General features: G+C 39.5%; 1 protein-coding gene across 1 annotated transcript in view; it reads left to right on the top strand.

Annotated features, from left to right (window-relative positions):
* The window catches only part of CACNA1C (calcium voltage-gated channel subunit alpha1 C), a 458875-nt gene that overhangs the window by 302708 nt on the left and 138606 nt on the right, over window positions 1-17561 (top strand). Inside the window, exons 8-9 of the mRNA XM_059848110.1 lie at window positions 9793-9896; window positions 15863-16035. Of these exons, the coding sequence (XP_059704093.1) occupies window positions 9793-9896; window positions 15863-16035 (277 nt within the window). The remainder of the gene's footprint in view (window positions 1-9792; window positions 9897-15862; window positions 16036-17561) is intronic.

The following is a 17561-nucleotide window of genomic DNA, read 5'->3' as shown; positions in this document are numbered from 1 at the left end:
CAAACACATTCAGCATTTCCCCTCTAGTGCTGAACAGGGTGTTGATTCTAGGCTGGTGCTTGGACTTGATCTCCAGAGGTCTTTTCCAGCCTCAATGGTTCTGTGATTCCCCATCTCTCCAGCAAGGACAAATTGCTGTGCTGGAGAAGTATGGGATCAGGAAGCAATTTCAATAGAAATAACCTGCAGTGGGAAACAGCTCAGCTGAAGCATTGTGTGCCACAGACATTTTGACCTGCTGGTATTTGAATGCAAGCTGTAATTCTTTTCCTTACCCTCAGACACAGACCTTGTTTTTTTGTAATGGGTAGGTGTGATAAAGAACATCAGACTGTAAAAAACAATGGGCACCCCAGGTGAAAACAGATAAAATATGAATGTGGAACTTTACTAATGAGTGAAATAATGTTGTGGAGTTCGGTGCTTATATACTGAGAGCTAAAAAACAGTGGAAGGACTCAGTGACAACAGTCAGTATCAGTCATCTGGGACTAGATAGTTGAAAGGTTGGGATTTTTTCCATGTTTCTCTGACTTTATACAGTCTTTCCCAGCTGATAAAATGTGTATATCCTTGAAAAGGGGCCTGTATTTAATGAGTGATGAAAATGTGCTGCTATAAAAAATAATTGTGGCAAATTCTACTGGTAGCAATGCACTTCCCTCAAACTGCATGCAACCAAAGGAAACATGGTTTGCTCCATGTGACAGCAAAGTGGCATTCCTTTATAACTTTGGAGAAGCTCATATGAGCTATCTGACACATTTTCACTTTGCCATCAAGCAGTGACCTGGTTCTGAGGCAGAGCTGATCTCAGCTCCCACCTTGCTCTTGAGCAGGTAACAGCAGGTAGGACCCTTCTGTGGGACTCCTGCCATTGCACAGGGTCCCCAGGAAGCTCGAGCCAGTCAAGGTGTATTTCCTGCAGGAGTGTGTTCTCTTATGGCTCTGGAGCATGAGCCCCTGTTTCCATTTGTCTTCTGTGCAGGGCTGTGTGGGGAAGCTTGGTCACTTCTAGAGACTCTTGTCAGGGAGATCAGGCAGTGTAGCAATGAGCTGTAACTACACCAAAAGCTTTTAATTAATAAACCACAAGTTATGCTTCACCTGGATCAGGGCAGGTGTACTTGGGTGAGGAAATTTATAGCAGATTCAGCATCTTTGAAGACCTTCAATCTTTGTTAGGAGAGGTGAAGAAGGAACCTCTGCAGACTCCCCATTCTCAGATCTGTTTGCCACTCTTCTTCTTCTGGACTCATCTTCCATTGCTGCAGTTTCTTTGATTCTTTCTCAAGGGTTCTCTGTTGCAAATTAATCTTGATGTTTCTGTTGTCCTCATCAAGGCAGTCCTTTCTCAGTTAATGGCTCCATTTAGCTCCTGCAGAGAATTCTGTACAAATTGCCAATGTTTCTGCCTCAGAGTGAAATTTTAATTTGCTCTTTCTATCACTACAGTGCATACAGAATGATTGGGAAACCAAGCTAAACATTGAAGTCCTCCTTTTTTTCCTACTGTCCTACTATTTTTCCAATATATGATGGATCTTGCCTAAATTATTCATTTTTATCCTAGAGTGTCTCTACAGCAGAATAACCTGTCTGGAGCATTCTCTGCCCTGGTTTATGATCCCTGTGCCCTTGTCTTCACCCAGCTCTGTCTTGCCTTTCTCATGAAGACATTGAAAAAAGTTATAGGTATTTATATGTACCTAGAGAATGCACATACAGAATTTTTAAAATTCCATAGTTGAGGTAACACAGTAAGTAGAGCCTTAAAAGCTTGGAGAAGACAACTTAGTTTAAAATTTCCTTTTTCCTTCAGTACTTCAAAATAAAAGAAATGTGATTGTCAAAACAGGACCAGCTGATCAAGTGCTCCTTGTTCCTTTGACTATCATCTGTTCAAACTGAAGCTGGGTTGAACTCTCTGGTGTCTCCTTTGCATCCATCTGATAGCACCAGCAACAAAATGTGAATTTAGGAACAGTTTTAAGGAGTGACTGTGGCTTAGAGTCCCTCTAAGATTATTAGGGTGTTGATGCTTAGCAAGAAATTCTACCCAGACTAAGAGCAAAGACATCTGGAGGCCTTTACCAGTGTTTTAAGCCATTGCTCCTAAGTCAATAAAAGTCTAGTTTATTTTAGTTTTTTACAATTTTGCTTATTACAAAGTTAGGACTTTTTGTAATTTTTTTACCCCCATCTCTCTCTCTTGAGTCAGATCTGAGACATTAATTTCCCACTCCTTTTCACCTGTCCTAAAGACTTAGAACATCTGAAGGACTATTCCAGGTCAACAAGATGGTAATACTTTTCCTGATGCACTCAAATTTATAGATGGAAATGCTTAAATGTTTTTTGTCATTTTTTAGTCAGTAGGTACATTAAGCTTCAATTTTTTACTGAGGAATTTCTGAAGATTAATTCCTAATCATACATTCCTCCCAGTTCTGTGCCCCAGCCTATTCAAGCAAAGCACTTGTGCATATCAGCTCATTTCCACTGGTAACAATAATATTGACCATTGGCCTCAGTGGAATTATTCATTTATGTGCCTTAAATTATGCACACACATGATTGCTGGATTAAAAACCAACCAAGCTGAGACCATTAATTAGATTTTACATAATGGAGGATCTGCAAGGTGGAATCTGCATGCTTATGTAATAATGCACTAAATCCACCTTTTAGGATATGTGCTGGGTAATAGGAAATATGATTCTTTCCTTGCTCCTTTTCTGAATGGTGAAGTCAGGTGAATGTATGTTGTGTCTATAACTTACTTGAAGTGTATATGGAGGGCAACCAGGAATTTATCAAGCAAAAGTATGCCATTTTTCATGTCTTTATTGACATGATACACAGCAGCCTCACACCGTTCAGGCTCCAAACAAACCAGCAGATTCAGGAGATGCAGGATTTTACTTCTAAAGAAACAATCTCATAATTTGTCCCACAGGTTGGAAAAAGTAGGTTTACTGAGCCTATCATACAGAGAAAGTAAATTTTAATACTGTGTCCCTTGTAACTCAACCTTTAATTCTGTCTCACCTCATTGATGTATTTCTGGGGCTTCTTTTAAGCATTTACAGATTTGTAAAATTAGAAATGGTGAATAATAATAAGCAGTTTCCTTGTTAAAAGCAGCAAGGTTTTACAATACATTAAAAATTGCATAGTTAATATATTTATCACAAGTATTACATAAAAAGCCCCATTATAACATAAGAAGTGCACAGTTTAGAGATCAGATAAAAACATAATGTACAGGACTCGTTACCAGAGCTAATGACACTAAATTTCTGCATATTTAGGGGTTGATGTATTTGTGTCACAGCCTCAATAGTCACAATCCTATTACCCATCTGCAAGTTAAGACCAAATGTGACAATTCCCAGATGTCTCAGATCTCTAAGCAGAAGTTGAGGGAAAGACAGGAGTCAAACCTTCTCATCACATGCCCCCTGATTACTCCCAAGAGCTTTCAAGATAAAGACTTATAGTACTTCAGAGCCAGGAGTTTTAAGCCCAAGTCTGGTTAGCAGTTGAGAAGTTAACCAGAAGATATTGTTTTGTTGAGCAAAATATTTTTTTTTCATTGCAGAGCAGCCTCAAAAATCCTGCTGTCACCAGTTATGGTTGTTAGTTAGATGTTAGGAACTGCCAGCAATATAATTTTTCTCATTTGGGATGAATATTTTGTTCTTCATTTGTTTCTGCTGATGCAATATATCTAGCATGAAGAAGGGTAGATCTTTCAAAATTTTGCTTCTTCACTGGACAGATGTAGGCAGACACTTCTCAGGAAATTCACCCTAACTTAATTATTTCAGAAGGAACACCTGGATTTAAAACATCTTTTTTGTTCCTTGACTCTATGAGTGCAAATTTCAAAAGCAGTGAAGTTTCAGAAACAAAGAAAGATTTAATGAAGTCAGTGTGGAGATACAATGGAAGCCAAAGAAAATAGTATAAGAGTAGGAGTACTCTACTTCCCAGGTCACATAACCCTAGTCTGAGATGTAGGGTTTACCTCCTATCTATGATATGAATATTTTTTCTTTAATATTGTCAACTTAACTGTAGCTGTGAAGAGTAAGGCACCATACTTTGTTTATTATATAAATATATTATATAATAATATATTTTATGTAATTATTATAATTATATATCATAATTATTGTATAGTTATAATAATTATATAGAATATAGTATATATTTATTTTGTTTATTTATTTATTATGATTGGAGTTGGACTCAGGTTCTGACTGAAAAGAATGGCAGAGAACATTTTTCCCTCACAAAGCAAAACTGCATCATCTTATTTTAAAAAAAAAAGGCAGTTTAAAGTGTTATGGTCCATGAGGTTATATGTGAATGAAATGCATTCACACAAATATTCATGGGCAGAGAAGGAAAGAGGAGGTGGAAAAGGAAAATTTATGTTTGAAGCAAAACCTCTTTGATCAATGATAAATGTCCTAATCTCTCATCAATACCTGCATGGCCCTTTAGGCATCCCCTGAGCTCTGCCTGCCAGTAGCCTACCATGAGATCTTTGATCTGAGCTGAGGAAATGTCTTCTACACATCCCAAAAGTTAGGAAGGTGCTTAAGTAGTGTTCCTGAAAAAGATGGTTTTCAAAACAAAGTCTTCAAGATGGAGGACAGATTTAATGACAGTTAAGTCATTATTTCTGCTGTCTCCTGCTCCCAATAATCTCCAATTTTAGATTGTCATAAGAAACCCTTGGTTTCAGGTAAAGATCTTCCTACTGGACATAGCCATTAGTTTTGGCTAGGTTGTTTTCTGAGGCAGTAAATTCCACAGATGGGTTACAGAAAATAGCATGTCTATGCAAAATTTCCAAGTTTGCTGCCCTTTAATTTTATTACATATGCTGCTCCTCTCAATGAATGTTACTCTGTGCATGGTTTTACACTCCCTTATAGAATACTACACTTCATCATAGAATACTTGTAGTACTAGCATTTTAAAAAGTGTTATCACACCATTCTATAGTCATTAGAAATCAATTAACAATTTATTTGAGGAACAGAAGCCTAGCCCAGGTGCCCTAACTTACTTTCCATTAAGCTGCACCTCTCCAGCACTGTGCCCTGAACAAGGCAGATTTCATTTTTTATTCAGCTTGCTGCTTTCCATTGACTGATTTCCAGCTGCCCTTTTCTGATGGATTAAACTTCTCCTGTGACCCTCTGCTGTTTCTGAGAGACATTCACCACAAAGGGTCAGGGTGTGAGTGTGTGACTTGTAAAGTCAGCAGAATTTAGTGAATTGTGCCTACCCCTCCCATTAAGTGACTGAAAGCCTGTGCCTGGTGATGCTCAACCACTATGGTAATAGGTTATATTATATTGTCTTTGAACTATTGGTGCCTGTGTAAGGAATGAGACACTTGCAAATGTGCCAGACTATTATCCCTGGGAAAGAAAAAAAATGACCAAACAACTAATGCCTGAATGTCTCCTGTGGCCTTGCCAATGTGATTTCACCTGTGTCTTCTGAAGAACCAGAAGAGAGAGGCACAAAGGTCTATTAAGAAACGCTTTTATTCCTTAGCCCCTACTGAAACTGCTGATAGTAATTGAGATCAGCAGAATACAAAATTAAAACCCTGGTGTTATTTCTGGGTGATTGCCTACCATTGAGAGAAAAGCCTTTGCTGAAATGCTACAGGCATGAGAGCAGTTAAGGGTGCTTGGCAAAGATGGAGCTCTTCCAGCAGACCTTGTATATGCTGAAATAACCTCTTTTTATCATGAAACTGAGTGGTTTCTTTGACAGCACCCAGTGAGGCAGGGTAGTTTCCCACTTTGCAGATTGGAAAGCTGAGGCATAATGAGCCAAATGATGTCCCCACAGTGCCAGAGAGAGTATGTAGGAAATAATAATGAGAAGGAATCCTTATCTCCAAGCTCTCTGAGAGATGATGCATGAATGCTCTGAAATGTGCCAGCTTCCTCACTGTTGAGAGTAGTGACATGTAAGTGTTGAGATGTGAGCTGTGATAGGTTGGGCAGTTTGACCCAGAAAGCAGTATTATTTCCATAAATGACAATCTGCAGCTTCCCACTCATTCTGAGCTTCCAGCTGATGTAACTGTTGTTCCACACATGCTGAAGCTGGCATCAGGTTGCCATCACCTGGACTGAAAGTTATAATTTGGACCTCAACTGGGTGACATTATAGTCTTTGTTTAGAAGTGTGAATTTAGAAGATGATATATCTTTTCTGTTGGGATTTCTAGGGTTAGTAGTAAATTCTCAGGGAGAAGTGTTGACTCAGGCACCACAAAACTGAGCTGTGTACCAGGAGTTGTTCATCCTGGAGAGGTAACCAAGAACTGAGTCAGTTCCTGTTCTCTGGGGGCAACAGTACAAAATGGATTTTGCAGACTTCATTTTCTGCATTCAGGAGAGTGCAAATGGCAACACTCCTGGCTGTTACTGTTTTGAATAAGCCTATTCCTATTGTTTTCCCCCCAGCTTTCACCAAACCTCTTTCTCTGCATTTCTCCTGCAGCTGTTTTCCAGGAGCAAGCAGTAAGCTTACTGTTTCCTTACTGCAGGGAGGTTTTAACATAATTTAACAAACACCTAACATTATATGATCATATAACCTACATTCCTGTTGCCTGTGGGTCAGTCCCACAGCAATAATCTCACCTCATAATAATGGAATAATCTCACCTGCTACTAAAGAAAAAAAGACATGAGAGCACCAAACATAGGGAAGTCCAGCAACAGAGACAGACTTTGCTGTCTGCCAAATACTGGCAGTTTCTCTCTTCTTGAGAAGCTCTTGCTGCCTCTGCCCCTCAGCTTCTCTGTTATGTAGATAAACGTGCAATAAAAAGGAGATGAAAAGCTGACCTCTGAAATTTTCAGTCTGAGAAGTCCCAAATGCTCTGCTGTACCAGAATGCAGGTCTGCTTTACAGGACTAATTTGTGCTGATGCTAGCTGGTACAATTGTTATGCAATTGTGCAGGCATTGGGAATAACAGAGTACACTATATTCTAGTTAGATACTTTACCAGGACATGGTGGAAGCTTCTTGCCCTCTGGAAATTTCTTCATGCCAGGGAAGGTTTGTCCTTCTCCTGACATGAATATGACCTCTGTACCTGGCCCCCTGGCTTTTGTTCTTTACAATCCTCTTGTACCACAGCTTTGAGAAGTTCTACTTTTCCAACTGACTTTCCCAGCTGACAAAAAAATCCCAAACTGATGATAGATAAATGCCATGCAGCTCAGGCTTTTTTATCACCATCTATCATAATTAGAGGGATGTCAATTCATCATTGTGCCCACAGTGGTAAATTCTTATGGTAGTTTTTCAATGTCATTCATACTCATTGTTTGTGCAGATTGCTCTAAATAGATATTGGTATTCTTTGTAAGAGAGAGAGGGTGTTAAATCTCATTTCTTTTCTTAATTCCAACTTGGGCATTTACATTTTGCCTTCCTGGTTTCCCAGCTGGGATCTCAGGTGAGTTTTTTTGGTTCCATCTTTATACTTGAGGATGCTTTGTTCTCATTAGAGCCCTGATGTGCAGTAGACACCAGGGGTGCTACTTTTTGGTCACATGGGATGAAATGTGGCTTGCAAGCATGAAGAGACATTTGTATGATTTATAAACTAACTGAAAAATCCTGCAAAACTATAAAAAGGGAAGAAGTTCATTATGCTTAGGGAATGTTAGCAGCTCAGGTACTCTTCTGCCCACCAAATGTATTTATCCTGTGAGGAAGGAGCTGATGAATTGCTTTCACAGAGGCAGATTTTGAGCTAATTTTTAATGGGTCAACTATTTCAGTCACAGCTGGAGGAGCCCTGAGAAGGAGCTCTAGATCAGTCCATTGACTGTGGACTATTGCCAGACAAGAACTTTAGTGACTCTCCTTTGAAAGAAAAATGGATAATGGGCGTCCATCCACAAAGAACTGATTATATTAGTGTTACATTCCTGCCTTGTCTTCTTGAAGGTCTGAAATTCCTTTCCTGAAGGAATTATTGTGAATCTTGAGTGAAATTACCTCCCCTGAATTGTGTCTCATTGCCTGTGTAAGGAAAGAGATTTCTCCTGTGATTCCAGCAAATGTTTAGGTGGCAAAGGAAAGAGCATTTTCCTGGAAAGAGAGGACAAAATTTTCAAAAGAGTGGAAAACAAAGGAATGTAGATTTCTTTATGCCATTAGGTACTTTAAATTCAGCAATTTATGTTCATAAATCAATTTAGTGCTCCTGAAAATGTTAACCACCATCTGTTTCTTTAATGATGCTATTTCTGGATTCAAAGATAATTGTTTACGAAGAGTAAAGAAGGGACTCTGGTATTTTTGATACCATTATGAAAGTGAGATTCTATTAAGGTATCCAGCAACTTTCCAAAATTTTTAACTTTGGAGGAGACTTCAAGATGACATAGAGTTTATGTACTAGATGCTTTTAGAATATATACAAAATCTTATTATGGGCTAGAACTGGATCTCACATAATTCAGGTTCTGGGGCTAAGATAATTCTCCCTGCTTCTCGTGGAGATGCTTGAAGTAGTGTGAAATCCATGTCATTCAGTTTACACTCTCAGCTTCTCCTAGTATTCCTTTGTGGAGGAATTGCGTTTAGATAAGTGACAAAAGAACTTCAAGACAAGTGACAAGTGACTTCAAGACAAGAGAATGAAGCTTGTGAGGAAGGTTTAGAAACACTTGACCAGGTCAGAACATGGTGGGCCTTGAAAAAACCTTCCTTGAAAGAGCAAAGCTACTGCCCTCACTGTGGTAAACTGTGAAGATTTACACAGAAAGACCAGTATTTGCCCAGTTCTCACCTGCTCCTCTCTGAGGTACCTGTGCTACACGTGGGAAGTAAATGTGATCTGACAGTACACTGTGGCAATGCCTAAAAAAACCTAGAAGTATTTTCCCTGGGAGCAGAGGGTCATATATGTGAGAAGCCAAGTTTAGAATTTGTGGGGTGGATCCTTTGTGGTGTTTTAAGTAAATTCCAAAAAGTAAGTCCACAATTTTGACCATCCAAGGAAGTGCCAGTAGGGCATATTGTTATATCTTAGGCTGTATTAGTCACTGACTAGTAATAGATCAATGAGGAAATAGATGAAAAAAAACAAAGGAGTGGTCACATCAGAAAGAACAAACAGAAACACTTGGTATGATTATGTGTAAACCAACCACAGGCTCTATTTACAAACCTTTCCATCTGTTCCTTTGCCTAATCATTTCTGCTTTCCCTCTCTGTCTTCTAACTTTCCTTCGTCTTTCCAGATGCAGGACGCTATGGGCTATGAGTTACCATGGGTGTATTTTGTCAGTCTGGTCATCTTTGGATCCTTTTTCGTTCTAAATCTGGTTCTTGGTGTGTTGAGCGGGTAAGCTGACAGTTTTGGTGTCCTTTTTCCAATGCTACAGGGCAAGACTCCATAATAAGGGTTCTTCCCTGTCACCAGGATACTTTCAGAGGGATTAAAAATCTGAATCCAAGGAAGCTTCACATCAGCTCTGAAATACTTTGACAAAATGTTCAAATATTGCAAATAACATACAGGTAACAAAAGCGGTGTTATTCCCTGACAGAGAAATTCAGCCTCAGGGCCTTCAAAATTATTTATGTCAGCCTGTCATAAATTTCCAGAAAACTGGCTATTGAAGAACCTTACTGCTGGTGACTTGGGATCTCTTTGGCTGGAGCCTTGCAGTGCTCAGAATCTGAGCTTGTCTCACTAATTATCATTCCACTCTTCCAGGTCAATGATGCCATAGGAAGGGACTGGCCCTGGATCTATTTTGTTACACTAATCATCATAGGGTCATTTTTTGTACTTAACTTGGTTCTCGGTGTACTTAGCGGGTAAGCAGTACCAGGAAAATGTTTTATTATTGTTTATTTTTAAAAATTTGTATTTCTATTCCTACTCTCTGGTTACCAAAACAACAGTCAGTGGCGGGTTGATCTGAAGAACCTTAAGAGAAGGCCTAGGCTATTGCTGTGCCAATAGCAAAATACAGCAATCCTAGTATCACAGAAGGAGTCCTTAGACTAAATCAAAGGACTATAAGACAAATTTTGTCTGTAAGACATTTCTCTACCTGTACACTGAGGGAAGAGGACTGCACTGTGCTCCCCTGTGGGCAAAGCAATCCACACACCATAGAAGGGGATTATAGTAGAATTTCTGGAAGAGTCAGCAGGACTGAAGGAGGAATAAGAGCATGAGACAAATCCCTTTACATCTGTAGGATGAGATTCCTGCCAAATTATGTCTTCTCACAGGAGAAATTTTCACGTTGTTTAGAACATCTAAAGCACAGCCTACCAGGAGACTATTTTCCCTGGAGAGAGTCTTGGGCACGTTTCTTCTTCAGTAAGCCCATCTTCCCTATTGTGCAGATTGCAAACTTGGCATGATGCAGGGAGAAAAGACCATTTCCCTCTGACCTTTTCCAAGGATGAACAGAGAAGCAGGAAAAGTCCTTTTAGTGTTTAAGCATTTTTAAGACATACAGACATTTAGCTGCATTTCAGTTCTGCAGTACGACCCTCGCTGCAAAGCATCATTTTAGTAGCTTTGATTAAAAACAATGGGTATTGTCCCCAGTAGTTAAAAACTTTACTGCCCCTGGGGAGACACATAATTTAAGGAATCAAGCCAGCAAACATTCCTTGCAAGATTTAAAAAACAAAATCTTCTAGGATTAGGCTTCTAGTTCCATATTTGGGCATGACTGGGGGCTACAGACATTCTATGTACACGGATAAATATGGTATGAGGACTTTTATGCATCCTCTTTTTTGTTTCTACCATCCTGCCTCTTTGATGAGCTCTAAATGAGTTTGATTAGGGCCTGTACCTGTTGCCTGAGTAAGCAGCCCTGAAGTCCCTTGTCTTTTGATCAAAAGAGAGGGAAAATGATCTCTGAGCAGGAGAGAGGACTTGATGCCTCACAGAAATTACGTCCTCGGTGCTTGGGCCAACAAGATAGGAAGGGCAGCAGGGGACTGGGAAAAAAGATCTACCTTTGGCCATCTGGCAAAGAGGTAATAGAAAGTCTGCAGGAGGTATTGTTTCTATCTTCATGACTCCATTGAAGGAAAAGCCACTGAAGCCACTGTGAGAGCTGCTGCAAGGAGAAGGGTTTCCACACCATAATGGAAGTGTGGAGAAAATCCTCAGTAATGAAGTGTTAGGCAATAGTCTGTGTTTGCATATCTGGAGAGTGATGCTCTGGTACAGTTTTGAAACACAAGCTCTTCATTCCTCCAGGTGGATACTCTGCCCAGCAGGTAAGGATGTCAGCACTAGTGAGGGATGATGATCAGCTGACAGGGAAAGGGATCTGTTCCATCAGAGGACCCTATAGAAATGTTGTTAACAATTACATGGTATATCTGATTGGATAAGAAGTGCCTGTGAGCCCAACCATGGGGAGTGCTTAGTATTGAAGCACTGCTGATTCAATTTGCCTCCACTTGGATTTGTACCTGTGCATAATTAGCAATTTAATTTCCTCTCTCTTTCATTTTCAACTCAAGAAAGTGTTTTGAGGCCTAAATGTTCCACCTCCTGCCATACTGCAGCTAAACCACCACAGCTAGTGGTAGGAGATGGAAACAGTCTGTAGAGGGAACTGAAATCAAAGATGAAGTTCACCTTGTTTAAGCTGTGAGTCACTCTTTCTGGCTGTCTTCACTGTGTTATGACAGCTGCACTGTTTCTGCAAAAATGTCCCCAACTGGAGAAAAGTAAAAAGAAACTTAAGAATTTGCATCCATGAAAAAACACAGAAATTATGGGAGAAATGTTCCAAATTTTCTTTGGTCTATATAAGCAGTTCTTAAACAATTAACTTTCTAAAGCAGTTCTAAATTCTGCTGAGTTACAAAGTGTCTTCACTTTGCAGATTCAGCTTTTTTTCAGGGAGACTTGCTATTGCTTTTAGTCTGATCTATGTTGATGATCCACCTGTCTGTTCTAGATACAAAGCAGCATTCCTGGTTATCTCTAAATAGCCATTCTGGGCATCTCTGATTTTTTTTCCCATTTATCTATTTCAGGAGCTTCAGCAGGCATGTTGTGTAGGTAGGCTTCACAAATGACAGATTAGCTTATGGGGGGGTTAATCACTTCTGAATGCATGAGTGTAATTAATTGTACTCACAAAGACACCTTGATTGCACCTGCAAAATGATATGCTGAATTCTGCCCTGCTGAAAGAGCTCTTTTGTAATTTGTTTTATCTCAGGTGTGTCATCCATTCATGGTCCTGGTGAATTTACTAATCATATACTAGCCTAAATAGCATGTCAGAGTATTTATATGTGGAGCTGTAATCTCCTCCTGACTTGGCTGAGCACAATATAAAATTCATGTGCTCCAAAGGAATATCCAGTCAGCAGATCACATAGTAGACCTCCCCAGGCCCAGGCAAAACAATTCCACATCATTGCTCTGAGCAGTGATAAGAAGTCACTCGAGATCAGAGATGTTCACATCTATGTTATCTGTTTCAGCTAATTAATGAGGAAAAAAAAGGCAGAGGGGGTTCAACCTTCAGACAACTACACCTAAGAATACAGAGTCCCATTTCCTTTCTATTTTGATCCAAATCCCAGGTCACAGGCCAAACAAGCAGTTGCCTAAAGCAAATGGAGGGCAGGAGAACAGAGGTTCCTTCTGCTTGGAGAGGATCCTGCAAAACACAGCTGCTTTTGATGCTTTTATTGCCAAGAAAGAGGTCAGAGTAAACAGGAGGCTGGATATGGTTGTAGCTCCTCCTTGAGCAGTTTTTGTGACCTTTCAGGTATTTTTCCTAATTTTCTGGCTTCTCTTCCAACCCATCCCATTCCTTTGTGCACTTCTCTGGGTGGATGAGATTTGGAGCCTTGTGCTCCACTTTGAGTAGTAAGAAAGAGTTTTGAACTGTTAGAATTCTGCTGTTTTGCTCACTTTCCATCTCGCCTCTAAATGTGAGAAATCATATCAACAAGAATAACCTAAATTCCATCCCTGGGATAGGAAAGAGAATTTTTTTCTGAAACAGCACATAATGCGGAGCTGGGTGTTTATGATCTTGACCCACTCTAACCTCACACAGAGAAATACTCTCCAGAATACTCTGCTCTCTGGTATTCCCACTGGCAGCCATTTCTATAATTTTCTGGGAGAAGTAAACCAAAGAGAAACAAACTGAATTGTGGTAAAAACAATCAGATTCACCCACTCTTATTCCAATGTTTTGGGTTCACTGAAAAGAGACACATTGCTTGCTAATTCTGTGAGCCTTTGTTGACCTTACCCTGCCATGATTGTGCAGCCTTTTTTGAGAAGACAATCTCTAGACTGAACATGGCACTTCCATCAAAAGCTTCTGTGGTCCTTGGCCTGCCTGCTGGAGCTGCAAACAGTGACCATTTATTGCCAGCTGTGCTGGAGGCAGCAGCAATGTGTGCACCTGCCTGCAATACACCCTGGGCTGAGGCCACCAGCTCCCTTGCCATGGGATGGAAAATGGCCACTGATAGGAACTCTTGATTGTGAGCTACATGTGCCCGAGTACAGGCTGCCATTCCACGTGGGAGGTGGTTTGAATTGCAGTAGCAATTTCCTGAGCCACCTGTTCTCAATGGTTTAGTGTTAGTAGAGCATGGAAATTAAGACAATTTAAACCAGTTGTCTTCTTTGGAGAGTCATCTGAGATGTGGAGTGTCATGTGTTGCACAAAGGGAAGAGACCTGAAATTGCAGGTCATTTACACGAAGCAATCACAGTATTTTGGATTGTGTTAGAAAACTCTAGGTTCAGCCCATTTCAAAATTTGACCCATTTGTTTTAGATTCTAAAATAGTACTTTACAAGCTGAAAATCAAAATATTGGAATTTGATGTAACAAACAGGCTTAGTAACACATAGATTCATTCAGTGATTTTTTTTTAAGAGTTAATTCATTAATTTGGATACAGCACTACAGCAGACCCAGGGGAAAGGTGTTACTGAAGCAGAAAATATAACCACTATTGATCGATTTTTTCCTAACAATCTTAGTGCAGTTTTTATTATTATTTTTGGGGTTATTTGTTTATTTTATATTGTAAATAATAAAATATCACTCCCAGTATGAGAAAATTTCATTTTTCATTTTTTCCATGCCTTGAGGCTGAGTTTGGACTCAGAGCTAACTTCAGGCCAGATAAGCCAGTGGTTCTCTTCCTCACCTCCACCTTTTTTATCACACTTCCTTGGGAGGACCTGAACCCTCAGCAGCGTAACAGGGGTGCAGATGACACTAGCATACATTGTCACATATTTTGGCTAGAAGTTAAGGAATCATCCTGCTTTGATCCAGCTGCAGTGCTGGTTTCATGCACAGCTCAGAATTCTGAAAACCAGATCCAATGCCTGTGAAGTCCATGGAAGTCTTTCAGCAGATTTTGAACCCAACAGGAGGAAAGTACCTCACCATCACTGTTAGAAACCCACCTCCACCTCAGTCACATGGCACTCACAAAATTCACATTTTGGGTAGGATTTTCATTATCCTAATATTATTACCACCAAAATCAGTGGTAGATTTCCTTTTCATTTTTGCAGGTGCAAACCTAAGACAAATGCCATGTAGAGCAGCATTTTGTTAAATCCATTCATTGCTGGCAGTCTTCAGCAACAGTAATGGATAATGCACTGGGGTGAATGGCTTTACCTCTTTTTCTATAAAGAGTGGCCTGTGTTATCTGCTGTGTGTGTCTTGTGTAGTGATCTGCTTCAGCAGATATAAGACTTAATGCTTAAGTACTCTTGGTCCAACAATTTTCACAATCATTAAACTTACTTTTTAAAATACAAGTGTTAAAACCTGGTTTAGAACCACATGAGTCTCTAAACAAGGGAGGTCAGCATTTCTTGAAAAATATTATTGCTGAAAGAGAAGAAGAAACAGCACTGCAGCCAAAAAGAAGGCAAAGCCAAAACACAGGATTACAACAAAGCAACAGGAAATTCTTGTTCTTATGCCCCTTTTTAAGTCTGTATTCTCAACAGTGTTCTTTCATAAAACTATCATCAAATGTTTTGCCCTGTCCACTTTCTGGCAAAATCTATTACTTTTGTCTACCCATAATTTATCGTACTTGTCCACCCAGTGTGAGATTTGAAAAATATATTTCATGTCAGATAACGCCCTCGCATGCTGAAAGTCTTCAGTAAAACTTTGAGGTCTGAGTTTTTAACTATATTTTCCAGTACTGTGGGTGAAATTATCCATAATTAAATGTGTACAGGATTGTGAGTACCATTAATTACACTTATACTAGCCCAATTTAGTTGTGTTGAAATATAAAATCTTAGACACAGATTGAAACCTGGCTAGAAATTAGAGCCACCAGCTCACTCTCCAGATTTCAGATTATTGTCAAACAGTTCATCTTTAACCATTATTCATACAGACATTTGTAGATAACTGATGGAGAATATCAACTGTTTACAGAATGTTAGGAAATGTCTGGTATTGTACACAAAATTGTACATAAATGTTACATATATGTCTTATTTGAATTGTCAATCAAATGCTGAGAAGGAAAGTTTTGAAAAAGGTATCAGTCTTTTCCTAAGTGTTGATAAATATGTGGACACTCCAGCTGTTTTACATCTGTGTGCACAGCAAGGATGCTCCATACATGTGTTTGTCTGGAGAGAATAGAAACAGCTGGATGTGCTACACAGACTGAGGACACTTTCTGGTGGAAATCAATCTAACCCATTGTTTTTCTTCCATCTCTTCCTCCTTTCCACCCATGTCCTGTCCCTCCCTCCCTCTTGCTAGGGAGTTTTCTAAAGAAAGAGAAAAGGCCAAGGCTCGAGGCGATTTCCAGAAGCTTCGGGAAAAGCAGCAGCTAGAGGAGGATCTGAAGGGATACTTAGACTGGATAACTCAAGCAGAAGATATTGATCCAGAAAATGAAGATGAAGGCATGGATGAGGAGAAGCCTCGAAACAGTAAGCAACTTTCTTCTCTCACTTTCTTTTTCTTTTTCTCTCTCCCCTTCTCTGTCTCTCCCCGTGCTTTTAGCCACAAAGCCTGTGCCCATCTGCTGTAGTGCTGAGGTGGCTTCTAAGGAAGAACAAGTTCTTCCTGAGACATGCAATATGCTTTTACATGATTCCAATTTAATGCTTGTGGGAAACCATGGGGAGCAGAAAGTGTAAAATAATTGATATTCTGCAGATCGGTGTTCAGTCTGTGATAGGGGCATTAGATCCTGAAATTAAACTGATGAAAGGTCAATACTTGCTGGTAAAGTCCACTACTGAGAAAAGTTTTAAAATACAAGTGTGCCCTCTATTCATTTACTCTTCTGAGGGTTTTATTTCTTACTCTTCTTTTTTGGAGTGGACAAGGTGTTTGTACAAAGTGAAAATTCACCAACAACTCCTTATTAGAAATCCTGAATAATGAGGGGCTTGAAGAAAGCAGTGCTTCCCCAACATTTCATTACCTTTATTGAATCTTCTGCCACCTTCTCTTTTACCAACATGGGCTGTGTAACACTTCAGAGCCACTTAGCAGTTGTCATTGCTGGTTGTACACTTGGGAAATGTCAGACTTAGAACCTTTACAAAGCTCATGGACAGTGGCTCTACTCTTGGCTTTCATCATGGGAATGTGCATTTTCTTTGTTTGATTTTGGAAAAGAAGACATGAAACATGTCCCTAGATAACACCCTTCTTACCAAACAATCAAAATCTATGGGATGATCCCATCACAAACATATATTCCAGTAACAGGAAGACTGGACATGGCAAACTTCTGCTTTTCTTCTTCAGCAAGATTTTTAATAGATGTTCATGACATTCAGAATATTAGGAACCACTATTGCTGCCAAAACAATGAAATTCTTTAAAAAAAAAATTAAGTCATTAATATCAGGTTATAACTGATTGTATAAGGTTATAAAATATTTAGGTATCTGGACTTGAAGGAGTCATTGTGGTGACTTGCTCAGACTTTTCCTAAATCTGATTATTTCAATTTTTATGCTGGTATTTTCATAGCTCATATAGTTTACTTTCACCTCAGCAATCATTCAGAAATAACTGTGTTAATCATGTCCAAAATTTGCTGCTCAGTGGCATACCATACATGAATAAATCAGATGAGGATTTACTGCATGTACTGTTGAGTGTGGTCAACCCGTATTTGAGCTAACAAGGCCCTTTTGTGGGTGGTGATATTAAGAACTGAAAGGTAACACATGTCCAGCTTGCTGTCAGCTCTTCCTGGTCAATTTGATAAGGTGAGCTTTGTAGGACAAGGTTTATTAAAATTAGTCCTCTCACATCTGAGTCAGAAGAACTGAGAAGTAATGATTTCAGCTTAAGAAAACATCACAGAAAAGGTACTGTGAGTAAGTGACAGGGCAGGGCATTTTGTTTAGGGTGAGGTTTATTTTTGGTGTGTTATTTCCTGGGTGGAATGTTTTGGCATTCCTGCCAGCAGTCAATCACCAGTAGGGTTAAATTG

This window comes from Haemorhous mexicanus, chromosome 5 (assembly GCF_027477595.1).
Source record: "Haemorhous mexicanus isolate bHaeMex1 chromosome 5, bHaeMex1.pri, whole genome shotgun sequence".
Lineage (NCBI taxonomy): Eukaryota > Metazoa > Chordata > Aves > Passeriformes > Fringillidae > Haemorhous > Haemorhous mexicanus.
Note: the sequence above shows the minus strand (reverse complement) of the source record. Positions and strands in the feature narration are given on the sequence as shown.